The 26,806-nt window shown below is 40.7% G+C and overlaps 2 protein-coding genes across 6 annotated transcripts in view; one reads left to right on the top strand and one right to left on the bottom strand.

The window, feature by feature from the left end:
• Positions 1-1,160: 1,160 nt before the first annotated feature.
• klf5b (Kruppel-like factor 5b) lies at positions 1,161-19,716 on the top strand. Of its 3 annotated transcripts, none has more exons than XM_047601924.1 (5): positions 1,161-1,291; positions 2,272-2,316; positions 16,470-17,388; positions 17,530-17,589; positions 17,973-19,716. In XM_047601924.1, exons 2-5 carry the CDS (start codon positions 2,296-2,298, stop codon positions 18,149-18,151), a joined length of 1,179 nt encoding a protein of 392 aa, XP_047457880.1. In that variant the 5' UTR covers positions 1,161-1,291; positions 2,272-2,295; the 3' UTR covers positions 18,152-19,716. The 3 variants fall into 3 exon arrangements, with proteins under 3 accessions (XP_047457880.1, XP_047457879.1, XP_047457878.1); XM_047601923.1 differs by having other exon boundaries at positions 2,272-2,337; XM_047601922.1 differs by lacking the exons at positions 1,161-1,291; positions 2,272-2,316 and adding an exon at positions 15,136-15,704.
• A 2,447-nt stretch (positions 19,717-22,163) lies between these two features.
• klf12b (Kruppel-like factor 12b) overlaps positions 22,164-26,806 on the bottom strand; it is a 41,068-nt gene continuing 36,425 nt past the window's right edge. For all 3 annotated transcript variants that reach the window (XM_047600657.1, XM_047600656.1, XM_047600658.1), the window contains one exon: positions 22,164-26,675. In XM_047600657.1, the coding sequence (XP_047456613.1) occupies positions 26,494-26,675 (182 nt within the window). In that variant the 3' untranslated portion in view covers positions 22,164-26,493. The remainder of the gene's footprint in view (positions 26,676-26,806) is intronic.

Raw genomic sequence — 26,806 nt, 5'->3', positions numbered from 1 at the left:
GATAAAACCTTCTAGAAAAAAACCTGTGCATCTTTTGGGTACCGAGAACACAGTCAACTGCTCTTGAACAGGAAATAGTGACGAAAACTATGAGAACGCGCACATTTTCTACACAGCAGAATAGTTGACATTACAGTCCTCACAATCACCTTGCAATGTCTTTTTTTTTTTTTTTTTTGCTTTCTTCTGGGCGTTTCAGTCATCAGGGTCTATTTATATTTTTACCACAGTACATTTTTGTGAAAGTCAAATAGGAAACGGGCTGTGTCTTTTTAAGTTCACACTATTCAAGGATTAGATGTAAGCACTGAAGTTGTGACTAAATAAACTAATAGAAGTCTTATTTTCAGCATGGAAACGATAAGTTACAACATCGATATCATGGGCATGTCTAGCCTATTTTGTCTCTGTCCCCCTAAAAAAAGGTTTGTCCATGACAAGGTGACAAAGAAATCAGCACAATAGTATAAAGTATGTGGTTCAAACACAGGGCACTAACTCTCAAAGTAGGCCTTGTCTCTTAGGCATGGTTGCCTGTCTTTATTATTTATTTTGCACTGTTTGTTCCTACCTCATCTTCTCATTTAAATGCAATTTGTTTTCTTTATTTTTTAAACCAAATGCTAACTTTGTGACACAATAGTTTGACATTAAACGCCCTAAAGCTCTGAATTTTTGAGCTGCGTAAACCATATGCCAACTTAACTGACATTATATTCTGGTAATAGTTACAGGGGTCACACTTATACTATTTATTTTAATAATATTTGATTCTTATTTATAATAACAATCCGAAATTGTCTACGCAGAGACGTAGCTCTGGGTCGTGGTTAGCAAGCGGTACAACACGAGAACTTAAAATAAAGGTCAGCAAACACGCGTTCATTTATATAGCTTACCTTGTTGGTTACTGCAACTCATATATGCAAGAGTCACTGAGCACTTCAGCTAATGTTTACAACGTGAAACTGAAATATCCATGGAGTCCCCTGGACGTTTGGTTAGCTTAAATTGGCTAGTTGTGACAAAAAAAAGGAAAAAATAAATAAGTTGTTGTGACGTGACACCTGTCAGCATCTCGTCCAGCTGCATCTGCGTGTGAGGTGGTCTGTGATTGGCGGAGAGATTGATGACGTATGGGTTCTTCCGGTTTCTTCATTCTTTAAAGCGGAAATGAAAGCGCGGCGAGACTAATTCAGAAAGTTGGTTGAATCCAGGAATGTTGACGTTTTCCCTTTGAGCTGCGCTGCATTTTCTCACGTTGCCAGAATTCACATTGTCATATTGGCTTGTAAGTATACAAACGTATGCGTTATTGTGAGGGCCTGTGCCGCAAAGCGAGATTTGTGGATTATCCTTTATTTAATCACCATGGTAACACATTCTAAGCATGGTCAAGTTGCCATGGAAGATTTATATTTCTTTTATTTTTGAGTAATGGGTGTTGAAGTTCGAACTTTTTAACCATTTAACATTTTTTAAGTCAATATTTTGCTGTTAGGCAACAGACAATATAGGCCCATTTCCTAAACTACAGTATGAATCACATAGTGGTTTACATCAACTCATTGTAGAGGGATATAGTACAGGTCATGCATTACCTTTGTAATCTCGAATTACTGTTTTGATTCCAAACTAAAATAGCAAACACTGATTAAAATTGTTTAATTAACCTTTTAAATCGGTTGCTCGACAATGTGTGAAAGTCAGGTGACATGGTTTTATTAACATCTTAGTCTCCCCTATCCCCTCTTTGACTTTAACTTTTCTTTCTTATGGGGGCAAATTGGCCCAGTCAGTTCTCACATAGGTGGTCTCATGTGGCATTTCTAATCTTATTGGGCATTTATTCTGATTGTTTATGGAGTATTTAGTTAAATGTATACCAAGCTAGTGTGACAGTACTCCTATCTAGATTTTGGACAAACGACTCTTGCATCGAGAACAGACATTTTTTTCTTATTTCTATATTATTCATGCAAGTTGGCACAACGAGAATGATATCCAAACTGGCCAAAGTTTGAAAGCAAAGAATTTATGGTTGCCCAGAGTGGATATTGTAGTATTAGGGGAAAATGTACTGAGTCACTGGCCAAATTCTCCAATGTTGATTTAAAGATAACAGCAACTATTCACATTTCAATGCAAAAGTAATTTGCAGGTAATTATGTAAATAAATCCTATAATATCACAGTGATATGACTTTTATGTTGTGTTGATCATCCTTAATTAATAAAATGCCATAACCTTCTATCCCTTTTCTTTTTTTAGCGTCATCATTCTGATGTACAGTAAATGACACAATCATATAAGGAGGTAGGACAAGTCCAGCTGAAGGTTTGTTGTCATGTTTTTTTTTTAATTTCTAAAGCAAAAAACCTCAACAATGCATTGCAGCTTTTTTCACCCCTTTTCTCCTTAATGGAAAATACCTTTACAGCCACAAAAGCCTGCTACTGTATGATAAGCTGCAAATGTAGAGAGGTGTCTGAAAATCCATTTAGAATTAATAATGCCAAAACCGTTCTTGTTAATGAAAAATTGTAATTTATCTGAAGAGGCTCAGAGTCATCTTTGAAATGTGAGATGTCACTGAGCTGGCATAAATGCAGGATTTAATGGATACATTGACAGCACTCTGGTATTGTGCTTGACAGTAGAAAGTGATTTGAATAGTGTTGCTTGTCATTGTTGTGAAACTATTAATACATCTGTAATTATGGTGCGCAAATTGTTGATTTTTTTATTTATTTTTTTTCCTCTGTGGTATTTGATATGCTCAGCACAATGAGGAGATGAATTAGGACTAATAAACAGGTCTCATGATTCTGTCTCTAATTGGAGGATCATTATATCTCTTCCAGAGAGATGCCCACAGCTAAAGCCTTTAACAGCACTATTTCAAACAGGACGCAAAGGCTTTAATGAATACTCCTGTGACTTCACACTATCTCTCACAAAGGGAAGCACATACTCTGTTTTTATCTTACACATTACACATAGTTTCCTGTAATTGTTGAATCGAGATGCTAGATCAATCCTTCTTCCCCTGGAAATCATAATAATTATACCGAGGTGGCATTTAAGGTTAAAGAGCTGACGGATCATTTGAAGATGTGTTGGAAACTTAAGCTACTTCAGTATATCCCCCGTGTGTGTGTGTGTGTGTGTGTGTGTGTGTGTGTGTAAATGGGGTGAATATCGAAAGAAAAATATCATACATTGTTATAGTGTAGCGTTAAATGCTTTACAATGTCTTTACATGCTCACTTATGCATTGCCATTACAACACAATAAGGAAAATACATAGCAGAAATGTAATGCATGCTCGGGGAATGTGCTCAAATCTCTGGGTGCCATTTGCTCCCATCAGTGTTGCTGATAGAGTCATTAGAGAGCTGCTGCGGCTCGGCTCTGGGGTCTCTTTCCTGTAAATGTCTCTGCTGGATGGGTGAACAACCTTCGCATGGTTCCGCGGCCTCAGAGCACTTCACTATAGCTAATAGGTCATAGCTATAGAGACGGGTGACAAAAGCACGAGTGTTAACAATGGATAATGTGAGAAAGGTTCACAGTTATCTCGGTTTCACAATTCAAAGTGATTTCCATTGCATCAAGTGATTTTAAGTGCAAGTCGCATTGTTTTTTTTCTATCTGACTGCAATGGCAGCAAGGTTTGGGAGTTTTGACTTTATGACCTCCATGCTAATGGGGGAGCTTCTTCTTTATCTATTAGTGGCTATAACGTGATCACCCTTGGACGGCCGGAAAAACCAAAAGTGCTGAAATCATCTAAATGATGAGCTGAAGGATCTGTGGGTTTTTGCATATCACACCTCCGCTATGGCTTTAAGAAAAAGGGTGAAAGAGGTCAGCTCAATATGCATATAATTTGGGGTTACATTTGAAGTTTAGGTTTTAAGCTTCTTGATGAAAGACAGCTATGAATAAATGTAATCTTTTCACTCACATTTGGTCATTTGCTGAGGGCTTGGAAAAAAGCCTTTGTGTGCGCTTTCCCTGTTAATATTCTTTATTACTCTTGCTTGAGTTTCACTGTCCTCATAAAACAGTCGAAATGTTTTAGCAATTGCACTTATTTAAGATATTTATTTGCAGAAGTAAGGTTATCGCCGATGTACAGTTAAAGACAATGTTACTCCTGCGGTTTACACCATCAATTTGTCATGGATGAATGAATGGGAAAAGTTTAGGCCACACGGCATATAGGAACTTATTTGTTGAGCAAGGGAAAAAACAGCGAGACGAGGGCAGACTGTCAAAGGATTGAACGCCATTCATCTGCTAACCTGCTCAAGGTGTGCCTGGTTGATGTCCTCCTCTTTGGTGGGGAACATATGTCCACAGCAGCTGTGCCACCATGAATAGGCAGTGATTGTGTGCTAGCTAACTGCATTCCTGGGAGCCAGGCCAAGTCTGAGTGGAGTGAGCTGTCCCATTTTTGATACCAGCGTTCCACCTGATTTACATGTCTCTTCTTCCACAGAACTGTAGTGGCCATTCACTCGGGCCAAAATAGCACCTGACTTGGAAGATCTAATTTTTCTCAGACCAAAGATGCTGAAGAGGTGATTGTGAGACATTTTAGATGGAGTGTTAGAAGGCATGTGATATGAGCAGCTGTGTTACTGTATCTTCCCAGTGACACAGTTTGTAAGAGCTGCGGTGCAGGTTCTAGTTATATGAATTTTGTTGTGATGATGTATGAGGGAGGTTTGATATGTGCTAGATGGTCCGGTGAGGCTATTTCTGTTCAGCATGGGTGAAACTACAAGGTAGAAACTGCTGTAGCCACATTTTTGGTGATGAAAACAAACTGTTAGAATAAAAAGCCATCCAGCTCAGTGTGCCAAGCACATTAATTAACCGTGCTAACATGCTGATATTTAGCAGGTATAAAGTTTACTGTGTTCCTCATCTTTGTTTGGCAGATGTGCATGCTTAAAGTGTAATACATTGCCTGGCCCAAAAGAAAAGTCGCCAGCTGGATTTAACTAAGCATATAGGTGGCAACAAGGTATTTAACCCCAACTGATGCAATGAGTAGCTTCTCATTTCTTAAACAGCCATGTGGAAAGATGTTAGTCTGTTTGAGAAGGTTCAAATCATTGGCCTGCATCAAGCTGAGGAAACTTCTAAGGAGACTGAAGCAGAAACTATTAAAATTGGGTTAAGAACTGTCCAACATATAGAAGGGAACCACCGTCTTCGAGGAAGTGGTTGGAAAGGCAGAAATAATACACCCATCATGCCTAGTGTCTACTGTACAAGCCTGTGGGGGCAATGCTATGATTTGGGGTTGCTGCAGTTGCTCAGGTTATGGTTCAGCAACATTATACCCAAAGAATGAGGTCAGCTGACTACCGGAATATACTGAATGACCAGGTTACTCCATCAATGGATTGATGGAAGATGACAATACCAGGATTCATCAGGCTCAAACTATGAAAGAGTCACCACAGAGTCCAGACCTGAACCCCATTGAGAATCTTTGGGATGTGCTGGAGAAGGCTTTACGCAGTGGTCAGACTCTCCCATCATCAATACAAGATCTTGAATGCAACACTGGATGGAAATAAAAGTGGTAACATTGCAGGAAATTCTTATTGAAACAATGCCACAGAGAATGCCACCCATTGCTGGCCATGGAGGGTATTTAGTGCAGGAGTTTTTAGTGTTACAGCATATAGTATGGACAGTGCACAAGACAAGCAGAAGATTAAATAAATACAAAAATAGCAATTAAATACAACAGTAGTTATACATGTGTGATCTACTGGAAACAGGGTAGGTTGTACAGGTGCTATCGCTGCTTTATTGATGGTAATAAGGTTAGTTTGGTAGTATTTGGTCATAAGGTCTTAAGGTATTAGAATTTTCGTCTTGCACCGTTTTAAGCTTAATGGTTAAGGTGTGTTCCCCAAAGCTACATGTTTTTATTGTTAGTTTTTTCGTCTGTCGAATTTAACCAGTGACTATATAGATATAAGCAAACCTTCCGTGACATCCTCCTTTTGAAGACAGCGACATCTTAACAGCAGAAGCTTATTGTGTGACATAGAGGCACTTCGCAAGCAAGCTGCAAGAGCACCCATCTGTCACTCAAAGTGGCCATACACATAACTGTGAATAAACTTAAACCTCGATATAATTTAAATGGAGGAATTCTGTATATTAGTTTTTATTTATAGCAAATCTGCTTATAAAGAGCCAAGCTATTGTTCATACTCCAAATATCAGCCTTAAGTTGGCTGAAGAGGTTTATTCTGCGTTTGTGTTGTAGGTATTAGGAATTATATTTTATACGACAAATTTCATCACGATCAGCCTTGTAGTTGCTGAGATTTGATGAGACGTGTTCAGTTGTTCTACTGGGTCGTGCAGGCAGACTCTTTATTCCATGTAGTTTTAAATATAAATAAATTGCGGTTATATTTAATGCCGGCCTGTTATAGGTTGTGCAGGTTATCACCGGGCAGAGTAAGCGACAAGGAGAGCCCTTTGTCGTCATGACCTGAAATAATTGTATGAAAACAATCAGCCAGACAATACTGAATATTTTATTGCTGGATCAAATATGGCGTTCATCCTCTCCACAATAAACTGAAACACCTGTAATTGTTATCAGACACTTGCACAGGAAAACCGGACCCGTGAAGACAATCTAAATGTAAACACAGAAAGGCAGTTGCGAAATGGAAAGGTCCTGGGGCTGATGTCTGATCACAAACAAACAATAGACATCTGCAATATTTCTCCGTCCTATCACCAACCTCCATCCCACAAGGAACAAGGTCAACAGAGGAGCTCCAAATGGGGATGGTGGTCCCAAAATAACAATCCCGAATCACCAACAACATCCCCCCCCCCCGCTTTCCCTCCCTCCCTCCTCTCTTAAACACAATCACACAATCAAAGCTCTACTGCCTTTCCTTCATTGTTTAATTTCTGCTGGCTATCTTAGATATCTCTGCGGCTGTTCTTATCTTTGACCTTCAGCTTGTTGCTTTGTCGTCACCCCACCCACCACTCCCCCCCTCCTCCACCCCACCTACCTGCTCCCACCCCCACGCCAGTGTGCTAGCGACCTTCAGAGGGGTGTCATTACTCCCTGACCCATTTGACGATCCCCTCATGTGGAATGTGCATATGCCGAATCGCCGTGGATCTGCACAGTATGGGGTGAGGTGAAGTACTTACAGAAATATGACTTGACACGCTTTATCAAATGGGGAAAGATGAAGACGAAACAGCTGCTGGTGCTGTCGTAAGCAATCTGGCCGTGATTGAATAAAAGTGTCAGGAAAAGGGCCGCTTGATGGTCTTTTGTTCTCCCCCATCCAGCTTGATGTTAGTTTGAGCTGTCAGGAGGGAATCACAGCTGGGTGATTTATCAATACTTGGAGTGACCTTGTAGCCACAGTGCTGTGTGTACGCACGAGTGTGTGTTTGCGCTCGCGCATGCCCGTGTCTGTGTGTGGCTCTCGCGGATTAAAAAGACACAAAGTGGAATATTTTCAAAATAGTTGGCACTCGTGGGCAAAGACTTGGCTTGACTTGGAACAAAATTTCTCTCTTCTCTTAAACACAGTAAGTGGATTGTTCTGCCAACACGATAAGGGTATTTTTCTCAACATCAGAGTCACTCAAAGTACCACCAGCAAATGTTTGGAAGAAGTGCGCCTTTTAACTAAATCTGCTTTTGAACTTTTTTTTTTTTATTTTAATTTTTTTTATTTTTTATTTTTTTGCCCAAAACACTTTACTATTTTTTTTCTAACCTGTCCACGCCAGCTCCTCACCTCGCTACTTTCTTTGAGATGTACTTGGACAGCCTGTTTTCACAGCAGCCATTGACTGTCTCTGTTGTGATTAAGCAGATGTTTTATTGCAGACTGGAACAGTCATTACTGCCATAAACCCATCTGTGGAATTGCTTTTTATGCAAATTTACAAAGCATCTGCATAAATAAAGTTCTAATTAATACCTCTCTGCAAACCTCTGCGCTCTTTGATTTCTAAGCGTTCTTAATTGTGTACAAGCAGGTAGAAAGTACAAATCGATGCGCGCAACATGAGGGGATTTTGTTCTTCATGTGCGCCGTTTAGTTATTCTGGTTGAACTCAGAATATATTACAAATAAATGTTGCTGAAGATTTATAGATTTTTTAAAAAAAAAAACAAACAAAAAAAACAGGCTGCTCAGCTGTTATTTAGAAAATATACAGTGTATTAATACATAATTAGAGTTTGACAAGCCAACATGGTTAATTATTGACAAATCGTTGATTAAGAATGAGCTTAAAGCAATTTCAATCAGGGATAACATTCGTGTAAAGTTGCAGCGAGTAGCATTTTTAGCTCCTGTTGTAGGGTTACAAGGGAAATAAAATCTGCTGCTACCGGTTGATTGGGAACTACTGAAGAGTAAAGTTTCCCCGAGAACATTAAGGCTGCTTTATAGATCCCTTTGTTGTGAGGGTGCCAATGGAAGCTCATTAATTTCCCCAGGTTTTTAATGGGGAGCGTTGAACATGTGGCAGGAGTTGTCTTGGTGGGACTCTTATGAGTTGCACTTCTGCTGCTGAAAGGATGCTGTACTTGTTAATTGTAAAGGTGTCCCTTTGCTAAGTAATCAAGCACATTTTATGGTTTGGAAAATTGTACAAACCAATTTACTTAAGGAGGGTGGTTGATAATTTATCATGTATTAATTCAAATGTTGTTACTTTTAATATACAGGGCAGTGTCAGTTCATTCTTTTCACTGTAAATCCTTCAATTTTTCCCTTTATGTGGTTTTAAATTAACCTCAGAAACAATAACATTTTCTGCAGGCATTCTTCTGCACTTGTCATCTCTTTCTTGTACTTCACTCCAATAACTAACTTCGCGGGCGGAACCAAAGTAGAGTTAATATAAAAACTAAAAGGCATTTAGACTGAACTTGAACTTCCAGTATCTCTGAAATCAGAAGAAGAAGAAAGGATATGTTGTGAATAAAGAGAGCCTGTTTAATGATTAAAGGAGGCATCTGAGCCATGAGCGAGAAGGAGGAGGCGCTGTCAGTGAGGTCAGGAAGGATGGCTTCAAAAAGCACGTTGGGATGAAGGCAGGGGATTCTGCATTTACTTTTTTATTTTGTAGAGATTAAGGAACGGTGCGGTCTAACCTAGTCCCAGTTGTTTGTTATATCTGTGACGCAGCTTTTAAATATGAAACAGCGGATTGTTTTGCGTTGGTTCACTAGGTTGCAGTGTCCCTTGCGTAGCTCTGTTCTTCGACGCACTCGGTTATGTCTACATTAAAAGGCGGAATATTTGGTGTAATTTCACAAGGTTTTTGTCTGTTATGAAAGGGCTGTGGAGTGTTCCAGCGTGAGTTCACGCACAAAGGAGCTCACTCATGTGGCTCAGAGTTCGACGAGTTGAATGTTGCCAGTGTGATTGAGGTGTGGATTTGTCTGTCAGTGTGATGAGTAAAGAGGTCAACATCCAAGGGAAGAAGAATGAGGCTCTGAAAAGTGTTAGAGAAATCACAAGAAAGAGTAAAGAAAGTGATAAATAGGCAGCGGCTGACTGAAAAACAAGTCTTTTAAATAAACATAATATCATTCGCATGGTGGAGAAGTCAAGAATATTAAACTCCAGGATTCAGTCGTACATGTTTCCTTGTCAACAATCAAAAGAAGACTTAAAGGTACAGTGCACAGGTTCTGTCTCCACCTACTGGCATTTAGAGTAAGTGACTTCTCTTCAACAGTCCTCAGTCGCTCTCTTCTTCTTCTTCTTCTTCTTTTTTTTTTAAGACTATAACCCATCCTCTGAACACAAAGCTGAATTTTTGTTTGGACACTTTAATTGGATGCCTGACCACCCTTCAGTTGCACTGGAAAACGGTCGTGGCTGTTTGCCACATCGTGCCAGTACAGTAATATCAACACATACACACAATATAAATGTGGAATTTACCTGGCTCTGCTAGGATTAACTAGCATTTTTTAAATTAGTTTTGGAAGGGTTTGAATGGAGCAGTTGTTGACATGTAAAAGTTCAGTGCTATAGCTTTAACGATGCCGTAACATGCAAACCCCTAGCAAGCCTTACAGTTCTATAACAAAGTTTTATGGGAGTCATTAAAACATCTCCTTGTAATAAAATGATGAAAAAAGAGGAACGGCCATCCTTCAACAGGACCACAACCACAAACGTTTGGCCAAACAACCAGAGAGTTTCCATTGCACAATACCAAAATTCAGATGAAACCGTGCCAAGGTAATTTTATCTATTGCTTTATGTAATATCTTTATTAAATATCAAAATAAGAGACCGTAGGAGGTAATGCAAATGTATGTACGACTTGGTTCCCTTCATTACCTTAATGAAAACTATGATTAAAAAGAAAATAAAAAAAGACAGAAGAGAGTCTGCTGCCTTCAACAATGCAATGCAGAGCAGGGATTTCTTACACAGCACAAAACACAAACGTAGGTTATGCTACTCTGTCTCTCTCATCAGCTAGTGAGATCTAGCAACTTTTAGCATAATGAATTTAGCAGGGATGCCTTCTCTACACAGTCCATCAGGCCTGCCATCTAGGAGATTAAATTATGTCTGTAAGCATTAAAGCTCTGATGCTGTATTTGGGCGGCATGCGTGCATCCATTTGCAAAATTCTATATAACAAAATTAAAAACATGGACACCTATGGAAAAAGGCTTGGCACTAGCACTTAAACTCAAGCACTCCAAACAGTCTGCTGACTAATGCATTTCTAATCATTTCTGTGATCAATGTTAGCTACTGTGCAATAAGATTAATCAGCCATATGCAAAGCTAGGATCACCTTGAACAAGACAAGACGAAAGGGGGGAAAAAAGGGGAGATAAAGGGACTGAAAAGAAAGTGTCCCGCTATTATGTATGATAAGCACACCATACAGAAATAAAGCACACCTGCATTATTCACGTTTTTCATGCCGGCGGTTTTGTGTGCGTTTCGGCGGCATTACACCGTTGTGCTTCCCTCAGCTGTGCTTTGGCATCTGTGCATGGCCATCTCACTGCTGAATAGCTGCCTGATTATTCCAAATCTAAGGGAATATTCAAACAAGGCCGATAATGCATTCTTCCATATGATTCTCCAGAGCTAAGACAGCTGTTCAGCAGCTTTCAGTGCCATGTTCGGAGAGGGACAGATTTCTCCCGCTCAATTAATAGGCCCCATTAAAAAATCAGGGAGAAGTTTGACAAATGAAGCAGAGATTCGGTTTGTCTTGCAGAGGATGGCTACTAAATAACTGTCTCTTATAACTGATAAATAGCTACATGTTAACCAAAAATGATTAGGAAATTAATGTTTAACTTCATAATCAATGGCCACACACGATTCCAGCGGCCGTGTAAGCCGAGCCGATGTACAGAAATTTGCCCCCGCGGAAGCGCACAAAGACGTCTCTATACGAGGAGTGCCCGTTTACATTTCTGGACAATAACTGTCAGTGACTTTGTCAGCGTGCGGTCGTCAAAATTAAACAGATTACAACCTGGTCAATTTCACAAACTAGTCCGGCTACACGATAAAACTTTAATGACAAGAATTTGTCAGCTGTATCAGACAGGAGGAATTACCGCAGATCAGGGTCCCTTTGTTCGCTTTCGCTTTGGCCGCACAGTGATCTGAGAATGCGGATCGGTGCTGCTGTGCCGGTGCCTTGTAAAGTTTCAACTGGCAGATGAATTCTTTCATTCTGCCCCCCCCTCCTCTTCCCTCTTTCTCCCGCGTTCCCCCTCCAGAACAACGAAGAGGTTGTCTGTCCAAGGACACACCTGTAAGGTGCGGAGCCTCAACAGGCTTACCTCAGTGGCCTCTCCTGCTGTACTCAAAAGGCAATTATTCCTCCCAGAAGATAGAGCACTGTCAACTTCAAACAGAGGACATTCTTTAGGCAGATTAGACTAAAATTATGTTTTATTATTTGGGCCCTGAAGAATGAATTGGACTCTATTTGGCCGTCTTTGTGGTGAAATCTAAGACAGTTTAAATGGCAGAGGTATGTTTGGAGTCAGGGTAATACTCTGGTGTCTTTATGAAAGGGCAACAGAGAGGATCAGATTAGAAGCGGAACAGCGAGAGTCTTTCAGTGCGGCTGTGCTATCATCTCTGTCTTCTTGTCTGTGCCTGTAGAGAGGTTAAATTAAATGGCTGTAATAAATGTTTTGGTCTTGCTGATGTGGTATGGCTGGCTATCAAACGAAAACACTGTGGAGAAACGGCATGGTGGAAGATCAGAGAGAGGAACAAATGGAGGGTGGGAGAACTATGTCAGCACATTACCAACATTAGAAACGGACTTGTTTTCACTTAAACCTCAATTATAATGGTGGCTCCAGAAACAATTATATTGATGAATGCTTTCTAAGTTACTGTAATTAAATTATTCCATTTAATTAACGAATTATATTGAATTTCTCCCCAGAGAACGGCATTAGCCTCATCTGCTGTTTTACAAACAGGAGTACTCTAATGTTGTGTGCTATGGAAATGATTACTAATGCCTAATGAAACTGTGTCAGATCAGATAAATGCTGCACAGAGTCAACAAGCCAAGGCTGTAACACAGCCAAACTTGAGACAAAACAATAAGCAAAGAAGAAATTATTGATTGTCATTTTTTTTTTCATTTTTTCAAGGGCGATCTTTGTAAAGCAGACATCAAATGAATTATAATGCCGAGTAAAAGAGAACATAGAAAGTCAGACAGAATATGCACCGGGAAGCTTTTAAATAATTGGGTCGTATGCATTCATACGGATTAAATACATTTCTATTAATTATAATGTACGTAATCAGCTGTTAAAGTAAACTCCAATTTCGACACATCACAGATAACAAACTTTGAAAATTAATATCGCTAAATTAAAGCGTGGATTTACTGCATTGCTGTTTACACTCGCTGGCTATGTAAGGTAATTATACGCAATATAAAACTGGAGAGCACACAAAACGGTTTCACTCCGATGCTTCAGCGGCACAAAGCTACCGTATGTAAATGCACAAATGAAGAAAGAGATTCAACTGCAGCTGACCATTGCCCTCTGGTGGGAATGCCGGGCACCTGCTCGAAGGTGACTAAATATAGAGCATAACTAAGATTTGTTTGTCAATGAATAATCTCGTGACTTTTCCAACGCGAGAAACGCGACGAAAAACTAAGGATCCTCACCAGCCTTATCCGTTTCAAAGCACGGCAAGTCATTTAATCCTCTTTTAGTTATTTTACCCTTTAAAAGAAAGAAAAAGGAAAAAAAAAAAAAAGCACGGGCACTACAGTAGCAATGTGGCGCATGTGTTTATTGTCCTATCCCCTCTTGGCTTGGCCATATTAGTCCATGTGAGAGGAGAGGGGAGTTGTGATGCTGTAAGCACATACCGTGCATTCTCTCTCCTCCGCTGTGCAGTTGTTGGGCATATTGTGAGGTTTTAATACGGGGGGGAATATGGAGGAGGGCTCGGCTCACATTCGCCGTTACAGGAAGAGCCACGGCCAAGAATGACAGTTGCTCCTCTTGGAGCTGAGACATCCGTGGATTTAAATTGCACTTTGAAAGGTCAGCACATGACGGGCAATCAGTCAGCAATTGGATGATCAGCAGTCATTTAAATATGTTCGACATGGTATATATATATGTATATATGTTGTTTGTGCTGATGAATGAAGAAATGCAAAAGTAATAAAATAATAATAAAAAATAGAAATATGTGCGCGTTTTCTCGGTGAGGACTGGACAGGACTCCTGTTGATATAAAAACGTTTAATTCTATGACTTCTCTAATAATAAAATTAATTTAAACAACAATATGGTCAAATTTATTCAGTTTAGAGAATGCCATAAGATAAATTTTGTATTACAAGTTTTAAAAAAAATCAAAAAATCAAAAACACATTGGATTTTTTATGGGATTCACGGCCTGGACGCTGAACACCTGTGCCTTTTACATCACAAATAAAGGGTCCGAGTTAATTTAACTGTAATAGTGGAAATGATATAATTGTATAAGCTGAATCAAAGATAGTTTTCAGCATGTGGAGGTGTTGCATACGAACCCAACCAGTGATACTCCTATTCGATACGTGTCGAGTCAAGCCTGCAGTGGGTGTAGTTACAACATTTTAATAAGAGGGCAAGAACTGCCTGGAGAAAGAGGTGGATGGGAGTGGCAGTAAATGTCACATAAAAAGATCCTTACACACTCTAACTTTCTTCCCCCCCCCCCTTCATATAATGAAATGTCACTTGTCTCCACTCGTGCCAGTGCCGTGGCACACGCCCGTCTTTCCAGTTCCAACATGTCGCCCTGACACCATCATCGACACGAGCCGGGTAAATGCTCGATACACCTGTGTGGGAGAACAGCACAATCCTGACAAGTTGATTCAGTTTTGTTAAGCCGAGGCATAAAGCTGCTGTCACTGCGATCTCCAGAGGGTTAGGGTTGGGGTTACTGATTACTTTACGTCATTGTTGAGGCAAATCCGGGGATGTAAGGAACAAAACAAAAAGAAAAACACAAAGAAAGTCAAAGTTCCTACAAGGTCAAACGAGCACAGTGTGAAGAGTGAAAACAAAAATAAGTCACAAACGATTGAAGCGATTCAGTGGGGTTTATCGTAGGACAAAGTTCTGACACCTACACGCACGCCCAGCGTCGGCCGTTGCTGCCGAACGATTCGTTTTGAGATTCGTTTGAGTGAAATGCTGAGCTATTTTGATGGAAACATCCACTAGAGGTATATGCGTGCAGGCTTCATGGCTGGCTCAGGAATGTTGGCATCAAGTATGCAGTCCTGACAGACAGCTGCACTGGCGTTTTTAACATGCCACACCAGGAAGGAACCTCAGCGTGCTGGATTCTCTAAAAAAAAAAAAAAGCTGTATTTTTAAAAAACCTTATTCACAGCAGGCGCAGGCAGCACCTGGAGGTCAAAAAGGACTAGGTTACCTTTTGGTTTTGGGACACTTTGCATTTTATTTATTTATTTGTTAGCTCTTCAAAGGCTGCTCCTCTTTGAACAAGTTGGAGAGGCCACACTGCCAACAGGACCCGGAGGAATACTGCAATAAAGCAGTGACTCACTTTATTCTAAAAAATCCGCGGACGAGCTGCCCATTTTTGGACACCAGCCCCCGACACTCGACTCTTTATTTCCGCGCGCGGGGTGTTATTTGTCTGCCCTTCCAACCCTCATCGTACAACCCCAGTATTCGTTACACTAGGTGTATCCCTATCGCCTGGTCGCCCTGTTTATTTTGCACATGTTCGGCCCCGCCCTGCAGACGCACTGATATCACGCAGTTGCGTAATTTGACAAGCCAGCGCAAAATAGGGAGAATGAGCGTTTGACAGCTGCCGCTTTGCTCGCACAGACTGTTTCGAAACAAAAGAACACATATGCCGAATTTATTTGTGACAGATTTCGGATAGCCAGACCGCATCTCTGCCTTTATGGCCGCCGCCGTGAGGAATAATGTTTGGGTCGCTCCGGGGCAGGACGCGCAGTTTCTACATAAACCCACCGCGCCGCTGACATCCGACGGTCTGAGAGGTGAAGATCATGGACAAGTGCTCTGTAACACGAGGGATGCCATGCAGGGAACTTCCTCTTTTCATGATTATAATTTGGTAAGAGACTGCGTTTTCCCTCTTTGGCGTCTGCCTCTCAGCATCACAGTGTTTACCGGTGTCCGCAGATTTGACGTAAGAATATCGCATGTTGCTGATCAAAGCAAAACAGACCGTTCTCGTTTAAAGGTGTGAGTCTGACACCGAAGGTAATGGCCTATTATCGTGTCCGCTTGTCCCAACTAAATCTCTGTATTGATGCTGACATTCACTGACTGTGGGGTGAATCGCAAGCAGGGCATAGCTGGGATGTGAAGCGTTGCACCCGCTCCTGAAACTTGTGAGGAAGATGCATAGCGCTGCAGAGCAACTGGATGTTCTAATTTCAGACATGTATTTCGAAAGAGCTCAGGCTGGAGCAGAAGGGCGTCTGCTGCATGTGTGTGCGGGGAGGGGAGGGGGGGGGCGTCTTTGATGTGTGCACACATGTAGGCCTCGCATTCATTCAGCCCGGTTCATTTTGTCATTATGTCAGCGTTATGACGCCTTGGCACCGATGCATTGTCTGTCTTCCTTTATGGCATTAAATTAATATATGTGTGTGTATATATTTTAAAGTCAAAGTAAGAACAAATTGCATATTAAATTATGGGCTGTTTTTGAATATTAGTTCTGTCTTTTCAGTGTTTTGAATGAGAACACGAGTCTTTCAAGAACAATTAATTGCTCCATTTTTTTCTATTTCACTTTTGCAATTTTTCTAATTAACAAACTCAACTTTGCTTTGACCGACTTCGTAATTTCTCCGTCTCTTCTGTTCTCCAGGGTAAATCAGACATGGATGGCTACTTGTGTTCACACCCACAGGACTTGGTGAATTCCAAACTGATGTGCAGGGACGGTCCTTTGATGCTAGAGCCACCGTTTACCGAAGACTTCCCCTCTCCTTACAGCGTCAACATGAGCCTGCTCATGCCTGACGTCACGTACCTGCACCCCGGCCTGTGCAGGGTGAGACAGATCAAACCGGAGCCGTCGCACTCCCTGATGCACCCGACCTGCCAGGGCAACGGCGCGCCACCAGCTCTCCCAGAATACCCAGGTGTTTTCAGTGCAGCTGACGCTGCTAGCGGTAACTTTTTCATCAAACAGGAAGTGCCAGATTTCCAGGACATTCCCATGTTTCAGCTGTTGAACTCTGATTTGGAGCAGCTTGTGCATGGGCCGCAGGTGAACTCCGTCCCCATAGCCCCGTTAAGTCTTCCTGTCGGGAATGCTCATGTGCAGAATTCTGCCAAACCGACGAGCAGCGCGCAGAATGAATGTTTTCCGTGCAGTCAACACCTTGGCCATCAGCTGAGGTCGACATACTTGCCACCTTCTCCGCCAAACTCGGAGCCCCCCAGTCCAGACAGGGGCAAAGTTCTCCATCACAAGCTCTCCCCGCCTCCTTCCTACGAAGCCAGCATCGCCTCTAAGTTAACTTTTCAGACCCACAATTCCACTGATCCCGGACAGACTTCCAGCGTGGCTCCTATCCAGAACCCAGACCAAAATCCCACCAATCAATTCGTCCAAAGCCCAGGTATGAGACCAGTCCAGCATTCAAGCCTGACGCCAGTTCCGACGACATCGTGCGTCGGCCCTCTGTCCCCAGAGTTGGCTCAGTCGGCTCCAGTGAAGTACAATCGAAGGAATAATCCTGATCTGGAGAGACGAAGGATTCACCACTGTGACGTCCCAGGTACAACTTCCATCCAGTCGGAACAACAACGACGCAGAAAGTTTCATTTAGAATTTGGCAAGAATAAAACTTAAATGTCATTTTTTTTTATTTTTAGATATAAAGTGCAAGTAGTTAATGCGTATTCTCTTTGTTTTTTAGGTTGTAGGAAAGTGTACACAAAGTCTTCTCATTTGAAAGCCCATCTACGGACCCACACAGGTAAAATGTTTTGGAGCTGCACGTCTTATTTTGGGGCGAAAGTGGTGATGTTGCTAGGCAGAAAAAATAAACTTGGCATGCAGATGCAATCTATCCGCTGACAGACCTGGCCCACATCTCACTGCTGTCAAATCAAATAAACCCTGCAGCTCTCGTAAAGGGGGCAGGGAGACAGAAAGTCAGGACACGATGTGATTTATGGCTCCTGGAGGAAGCGGAATATATCTCTCTCCTTTTTTTTAATTTAATTAACTTTTATTTATTTTTTCAATTGCAAAACTTCTTAATTAGTCATATATAATTTCATATGAAGAAACACATATTTTCTATCTTTAATTAATGTTATCTGTTATTTTTGTCTCTTTTTTCCCCCCCTGACGAAGGTGAGAAGCCGTACCAGTGCTCGTGGGACGGATGTGAGTGGCGCTTCGCTCGATCCGATGAGCTGACGCGCCATTTCAGGAAACACACCGGGGCGAAGCCATTCCAGTGCGGAGTGTGTAACCGCTGTTTCTCCCGCTCCGACCACCTGGCCCTGCACATGAAGAGACACCAGAGCTAGAACCCTCCAAAAAAAAAAAAAAAACATCCCTGCCCTCCTAAAAATATCAAACCAATCTTCTTATTTTTCAGTTGACACAGACAAAGCGCTTAAAAATTTTAAAACTCTGGATTAATCCACCTCCTCCCCAGTGGAGTTATTCTCAGCAGTGCTGGCCCACAACTAATGATTTATTTTATTGTAAAAAGATTAAATATTGTTGTTGCCTTATTTTATTTCCGTGCCTCAATTGTGGGGGATATTTACAAAGGTGTCGGTCATGTAATAATGAAAGTTTTTTTTTTTTTTTTTCCATGACTTACATGACTTCAAATATTGTACAGATCATATCAACAACATGTCATAAGGGCATTCATTTAATATACAGCCAACTGCTTTAGTGTAAGACCAGATACAGTATGTCCTGGAAGGAGTATGTAGCTTCAGATTGCAGGTGGAAGGATTGATGATAGTGTAGAAAGTCGTCGCAGGTAGGGGGATGTAAAGTTGTAGTAAAGTTTCCTCAAAGAAACACTAGTAGGGTAGGTAAACACTTCGGGGGCTGTTTGCGAGCCATGTGGTGAGTTCAGTGATTACAGCAAGTCTTCAACACTGCCAGATAAACTGTTTAGGTTACTTTGCCATGAGGTAATCTGCTTATGACGACTAATTTCACAGAAATAAAAGGGAGACACTATTATGCATTTTGTATCTCTGCTTGTCAGAGAGTCTAATTAGAAGAAATGAATTCATTTCATTCAGAAGGGTTAAAGTGTTGTTTTGTACCATGTCGACTTCAACCAGCTGCACAGCAATATCTCATTTTATAGAAGAAGTGTTCAAACACGATTTACAACAGCGTTTCAGATCATGTCACAACCGTCATTTCTCTTTCTTTTGTTGCCGCGATGGACAGATCAAGACTTGTTGATCTTGGCTTTGTTCCTCAGGCATATTGAGATGTTTTAAAATGAAATTCATTTGTTTGCAGGCGAAGCACCTGCCAGTTTAAACACACGCATGGTTTCTCTTTATCAGAAGTGCCTTTAACATTTTTTCTTTTGTTTTTCAAGCGAATGAAAAGCAAAGCGTTTTTGGACGGTTTCGTTTTCAGCGCTAAACTCATTACCGTCTCTCCATCCTTACTTTCATAATTTAGCAAATCTCTACTGACCAAATTTCGTTATGATTTGAATACGATTGAACCAAGTTTCTGTGATTTAAAATGTACATATTTTGTATCTGCCGTTTGGGGACACAACGGACGGATTGTTTTTGGGCTGTGTGTACAAAGATTTTAAACCTTTTTAAAAAAAACGGTTTATTTTTATTTTTACTTGCCAAAAGTCCAAGAAGGATCAAATTGCAGAATACTGTTTAACCAGCCAAGAAAGCAGCTCAGTGGATTATCCGCCAGTGAGTCATTGCAATAATGTGCAAACATATACACACACACACACACACACACAAGTATATTACAGTATTTTGTGTCAAAGATTAAGCATTAACGTGTAGCCTGAACGGACGAAATGTCCACTGGAGTCATGTGACACCGAACAATACGAATAAAAGTTTTGTGTAGAACATTTCTTTTTGATTGTCTGGTTTTTAAATTGTATTAAATGCAGGACTTTTGGAAGTTTTACTCTATCCGCAGGTTTCAAATTTTGAATCATCTGAAAAACAAATATTGCTTGCACCTTTAATGATTTTTATTATCTACATCATTACGTTACATTATAGATACTGTAAACAGGGGGAAATGTAGTGGCGTAACATTATGACCACATTCCAATTGTCTGTTCAGGCTTGTTCCAGCGCATCTCACAGATACTTTAGGATTAGTTTGTGTTCTAGTGAAGTTGGAGGTAAGGACAAAACCTTGTGCTGCTTTTCATGTTTTCTGAGTTGATCCTTAACCATTAGTCTTTGTCTGTGTCGGTACATGTCTAAGTAACATCCACCTGAATGCCAGGTCATAAAGTTTCCCAGTAGATCATTGTATGGTCACAAGATGGTCAGTGTTTTTGCAGGACTGTATAATTAGTTGAAATATACACCGCGGGAATGTATTTTTATACTTTATTACGTACACCTGTTCAATTGCTTGTCAACACAAATAGCTAATCAGCCAATCCGATGTCTGCAATTCAATGCATTTAGGCATGTAGAGGAGATCAAGACAACTTGATGAAGTTCAGACCAAGCATCAGAATGGGGGAAGAAAGGGGATTTAAGTGAATTTGAATGTGGTGTGGTTGTTGGTGCCAGACGGGCTGGTCTGAGTATTTCAGAAACTTCTGATCTACTGGGATTTTCACGCACAACCATCTCTAGGGTTTACAGAGAATGTTCGGGAAAAAAAGAAAATATCCATTGAGTGGCACTTGTGTGGACGAAAATACCTTGTTGATGTGAGAGGTCAGAGGAGAATGGGCAGTAACTCAAATATCCACTTGTTACAACCAAGGAATGCAGAATACCATCTCTGAACGTACAACACGTGGGACCTTGAAGAAGATGAGCTACAGCAGCAGAAGACCACACCGGGTCCCACTCCTGGCAGCTAAGAACAGGAAACTAAGACTACAACTGGCACAGGGTCACCAACACTGGACAATAGAAGATCGGAAAAACGTTGGGAGAGTCTGATTTCCTGGCACAGTCAGGCTGTTGGGTTAAGGTGAGATACAACTCAGTCCTCGCTGGTTTAAATGCCACAGCCTACCTGAGTATTGTTGCTGACCATGTCCATCCCTTTATGACCACAGTGGACCATCTTCTGACGGCTACGTCCACCAATGCACCATGTCACAAAGCTCATATCATCTCAAACTGGTTTCCAGAACATGACAATGAGTTCACTGTACTCCAGTGACTCCATCTCAGTCAAATAGAGCACCTTTGGGATGTGGTGGAACGGGAGATTCTCATCATAGATGTGCAGCCAACAAATCCGCAGCAATTATGTGACGCCATCATTTCAATATGGACCAAAATCTCTGAGGAATGTTTCCAACACCTTGTTGAAAGTATGCCAGGAAGAATTAAGGCAGTTCTGAAGGCAAAAGTGGGTCCAAACGTTTACTAGCAAGGTGTACCTAATAAAGTGGTCGGAGAGTGTATAAGATGCACATTTAAACTGCAGCTTTACGTTTAAAACCGATCCACAAAGATGTCCTCTTCAGATTTGTCTGCATCTTGCCAAACAGATTTGTCTGCATCTTGCGCTTTATTGTAGCACAGCCCCAATAAAGCGCTTCGTATTGACAACTCCACCGTATCAAAACAAAACAGGACGCTTTCTTTTCCGGTTCTTGGAAATTGTCCTTAACGTGAGTCATAGCAAAGGAGTTCACGAAAGGTTCTGGGAGGAGCTATAAAAAAAACCACAGAAGCCGTCGGAGCTTGTCCTGAGCTCAGATGAACTTACCAGTCTTGTTGGCCTTTTAGTTTTTTTTTTTTTTTTTTTTCACTCTGCTTTACTTACTGCACAGTGGGGCCTGTATCGGCTCTGGTGAGAGATGAATCACCCAGGTGATGTAGTGCGCACTAAAACGCTTAGCGGACTGGGAATTGATTGTAATCATCTGAATCCTTTGCTGGCGGACAGAGACATTCATCCAGATCCAGTTAAAATAGAGTACAGTACAGGATGTGCACGGCGTTTTCTTTTAAATGTGACCTGTTCTTAGAAACTGCGCTGTGTTGCAGCAATCCAGGTCTTAAAATACTTCCTGATGGCGCTATAACAACAACAGTATGACACTGTTAGACACCGGCAGTGTTTTATGAGGATGTTTAAATACGTCTGAGGCGTAAGTAAAGTATCAATTGTCCAAGATTTTGTTCCCTTCATGTAGTGATCGGTACTTTGTGTACAAACTGTATATCAGCTATCATTTAAAATGGCTTCCCTAATACCAAGATTAGGTTTCTGAATGCCTAGCGAATGTGTGTACAGTACTCGGATGTCACAGTGACATCGAAACCACATACCCTCCGTCTCAGTAATAGATAGCAGCAGGCTCCATCCCGGTCTGTTACATACAAAATGCAACTTTATTAACCTTCATGCCTCCATTCATATTAATATACATGTATATGTTTGAACTTATTTTAATTTCACAGCTCCATCCATATGAAAAATACAGAGAAAAAATGCAAAGAACACTGACTGGATACTGAAACAAATCTCAGAAGAAAGAAAAAAAGAAAAGTGTAACAGAAGGAGGAAAAATAAAAAAGGACACCTGTTTCTTGAAGTTTTGAAAATATCAGGATTAAAAATTTTCTTTTTAAAGACTGTGGAATTTCATGAGCAGAATCTCCCTTTTGAAGCAATGCTGAGCAAATATCACATTTATTTTTCATTTTTATTTTTTTTTTTAACAGTAAAGAATGAAAAGATCTGAATATATTTACACTACACTCACTTTACATAAATACAGGAACAACGATTACTGTACGTAATATCAGCAAACTCGAAACATAGGCATTGGCTCCACTACTTAAAAAATCTTCAAAACCAGGAAATCAAAAGCAGATGTTACACAGAAGGTAAAATATATATTGAACCGATAGAAAGTGTGAGATCAGATTCGTTAATAAAGGCATCGCTCCACTGCCGGACCCTCAGCCACAGGGGTGTCTCCTGTGAGCGCGAATCCTCATTATCTTCCATGGAACTACTATGTTGAACTGATGTGCTGAAGCTGAAACATCAAGAGGCCTTTGTAACTCGGTTTTTTGCTCCCCTCGGAGGAAGTGACTTATTGCAAGCAAAGTAATAATGTGTGCTATAAACAGCCTGTCAAAGTGTTATGGGAGGATGCTGCATTTGACACGATGATATAAGGCTCAGTGCGAAAAGAAAAAAAAAAAAAAGGTTCAACATTAGAGGTCCGACTTGCATAACATATGTTTTCTGTGCTTTTCTTTATTTATTTGTTTTTTTCCTCCTCAAAAGTTCTCGTTTTGGAAAAAAAAAAATTCTTAATCGAAGCAAATCGTAAAACTCTGCACAGAGCAGTTGGTATTACAAGTTTGTGATATGAGGCACTATTCATTATTATTATTATTGCATAACTTTGACCCTGGTTACCGTAACAAAATTATGCTTTAAAATGAGGAAAGAGATGCTGAGGGGGGAAATACAATACACCCTGTCCTGCGGAGGGAGAGAAATAGAAAGAGATAGAAAGAGACAGAGAGAGAAAGAGACACCGTCTTCAAGTCTAATTGAGTTTGTCAAAGTCTGGTGCATTAAGGCTTGCAACATCACGTACTGAATACAGGAGTACATGTGTTGGTGATATGTGCTTGTTCGGTAGAATTTCTTGTCCGGGCGGTAGCAAAATAGCAACGTAGGGAATTGAGTACCTTAAAGCGGTATATAAATAATTTGTTGATTATAGCAAACACTGGTTTAGCCTTGGGAATTAAAAAAAAAATGATTTGATCATGTTTAACCACAAAAAAAAAGTCATAATATAACATCACATATGATAATTTACATGATGAATACCATTAGCCCCATTTCACTGTATATCAAATTAGATAAATTACAGTCTCTGGAAAAAAAGACTTTACATGTATAAATGTATTTCCTGCATCTACTGATCAAAAGCCCTATTTTTCCAATGTATATACAGGCTGTAGAACTTTGCAATAAGTTTTTTTTGTTGTTTTTTTTTATCTTCACAATCACATATATTACAACATTTCAAAAGATCCTTTTTACAGAAGAGAAAGAGTTATACGCAATGACGAAGTGCCCCTCGGTCATAAAATGCTCTAATACATTATATGGAAGATAAAATAAGATGGTGATTATTTCGCTTATAAATTGACATCTGGAATAAAATTATTTGAAGGAGAAAAAAAAATCATACTAATAATAATAATAATAAAAAAAAAAATAAAACAAGGTGCTGATATGCTTTTTGCCAAAAAAAAAAAAGAAAAAATGATAACACAACCGGGCGTAATGACATGTGCACAAACGGTATACATAAATAACGATAGCATACATTTTCCATTAAATCAGAAGGTGTGTGAGAATTACTTCCTGGATTTGGCTACTCTGACTGAAAGTGAGAATGCGCGTGTGTGTGTGTGTGTGTTCGGTGTGAGTGTGTGGATTTCAAGGTACCATAATCCAAAACCGTTTCTTTTTTTACTGGCGTCTGTCCAATAAATGCATTTGGCAGCACGATCAAATAACATTAGTTGGCCTGATAAGCTGGAGTTTATGTCTGAAGCTTTTACACAGCATATAAAGCCCTGGAAATACTTGCAAAAAATTGTCCGTTAGGTGAACTATAAAAATATATCTTCAATCGAATTTCCTGATTAAGGTTAAGTGACGTCCTCCTAGAGATGTTACTGCCAGTAACTTGCATCTAAACCGTGATAATACTATATTCAAGAAATGTGTGCAGGTTTCTTTTCTTTACATCTATATAGCTATCCATTTGTGTTGTGTGTGTGTGTGTGCAATTTCTGCATTTATAACCAAATTTCAGGTCGTGTGTGATCTGAGGTGAGAACTTTTCAAGTGACTTTCTGCGCGTTTGAGACGAAAAATAACAAGAGGAGAAATTGAAATAGTGTGGAGTAAATCACGAGCCGAGACACATCAGACGAGAGCAGGGGGACTGGTGGGGTACAGGGTGAGGGGTCGGCCCCGAGCCAGAGGCGCCTCCTCGGATATTGACATCAGCGGACAGAGCAAAGAGGAGGCTGGCCTTCCTTCCCGTCGCTTTGTTCAGAATGTATTGCTCTTCTGTATTGTGCACCGCGCCATCCCTGTAACGCTTCAGCCGGTGTTAATGTCAGCTTATGGTCGAGTGCTGTGCGAAAAAAACCCACAACACAAATTCCTTTTTTTTTTTTTTTTCTCTTTGTTTGTTTGTTTGTTTTCTCTCTATTAAACCCGGCGAAGAAAACCGAGCTTAATGATATAAAACAGATTGGGACAGAGTGAAAGTCTCGTAAGGTGCCTCTATTATTTTTTTTCTTCTTCTTCTTCTTCTTCTTCTTCACATACTGGACATCTCCTCTGATTGTTTCCAAGTTCACTGTACATGAGGGCGTTGTATTTTTCAAACGTAAGCATTTTAAGCAGGCATTTTAAAATAAAAAATAAAAAGCAAGATTCAATAAACGAAACATTATCATACTGAAAGTATCCTTTAAGATTGCACTTTACTGATTGCTAATCACAGCTCAAAATCCACCATAGATATATCTTTTTTTTTCTTTTTTCTTTTTAAGAAAGACGATGAGATCTGGGGATGTTCCAGCCATGCGAGCACATCGTGAATGGCGTTTTTTCTTTTGCTGGTGACGGTGATGGTGACGCGCGTGTCCAGTTTTTCCAAAGTTTGAAGTAAAGCGATGAGTAACGGAAAAAAGAGTGGATGTCCTGATGAGGTTGACGCTTTCGGGGTTTGGGGTGGAGGGGATTGTTTGGAGTCACTGTTTGCTGGCTGCGGTTAAAAGGTGAAAGTCCAGCCCTCTTTAAGCTTCTGTAAGGGATGCCTCCGACTTAACAGCAGCAACTCCAGAGGAAAGAGAAAAAAAACAAAACAAAAAAAAGAACAAAAAGGAAACCATGTGTGATTCAATGGTGCCATCTGCTGGTCACAAATTGGACTCACGGGGCGGAAATAAAAACACTGCCTGTAACTCCAACTGGTCCTTAAGCCTGTGATCCAGTCCAGGTTTACTTGTTCCTTCCTGTTCACACAGGAAATCCATTCCTCACAACGGGGTGTTTCACATTATGAATGCTGGAAAAGCAGCCGTTTGAACAATAATGAAAAGTATACAAAAAAAAAAAAAAAAAGAGAGACTGTTGCAGTTGCATTATATATATCTTTTTTTTTGTCCAAATAAAGAGTGCGAGTCCATCTTAAAAATCAAAGTGAAACATTTACGAACAGTGCTGTAAAAGACAGTTCCCTATTATATTCCAAACATTGACAATAAAAGATCCTGCCGTCCTTCCAAACTAAAGAGGATCCACAAGTGACCCTGTTTTTTTGTGCTCTGCAAGCTCTGTGCACCTTCGTCCATCCTTCTCCTCGCTCCCCATCGTCCCCTCCTCGTGAAGGATGAGAGTGTGTGTGTGTGCGTCTTCGTGGGTGGGTGGTTGTGCATCTGCGTGTGTGTCTGCGTCATGTGCGCGTCCAGGCCAGCTGAAAAACATTCGCAGGGAGATCCCGCTCCCACGGCTGCCTGCATGTGTGTGTGTTTGTTTGTTTGTTTGTGAGTGTGTGTGTGCGTGCGTGCGTGCGTGTGTGTGTGCATGTATGTTTGTTCCATTGACCTCTCCCTCTAATCGCTCTCCGGCTGATTCACACCAGCATGTGTCTCCGTCGGTGCAGGGCCAAGTGGTCAGATCTGGAGAAGCTGCGGTCACAGTCTGCACACTTGAAGGGCTTCACCCCCGTGTGTTTTCTGTAATGCCTCGTCAGCTCATCGGAGCGGGCGAACTTCCAGGTGCAACCGTCCCAGGTGCATTTGTATGGCTTTTCCCCTAGAGAGGAAGACACAAAACAGAACCATTTTCAATACTAATAGTCGTCGGGCCGCTTATTAGGACACATTTGCACAAACTTTCAGATTCAGGTTTTATTTTCGTGCATTTTTATTTGGTGTAAAAGTCAA

This window comes from Mugil cephalus, chromosome 12, assembly GCF_022458985.1.
Source record: "Mugil cephalus isolate CIBA_MC_2020 chromosome 12, CIBA_Mcephalus_1.1, whole genome shotgun sequence".
NCBI classification, from domain to species: Eukaryota; Metazoa; Chordata; class Actinopteri; order Mugiliformes; family Mugilidae; genus Mugil; species Mugil cephalus.
The sequence above is the reverse complement of the archived record's forward strand: the minus strand, read 5'-3'. Positions and strand labels throughout refer to the sequence as shown.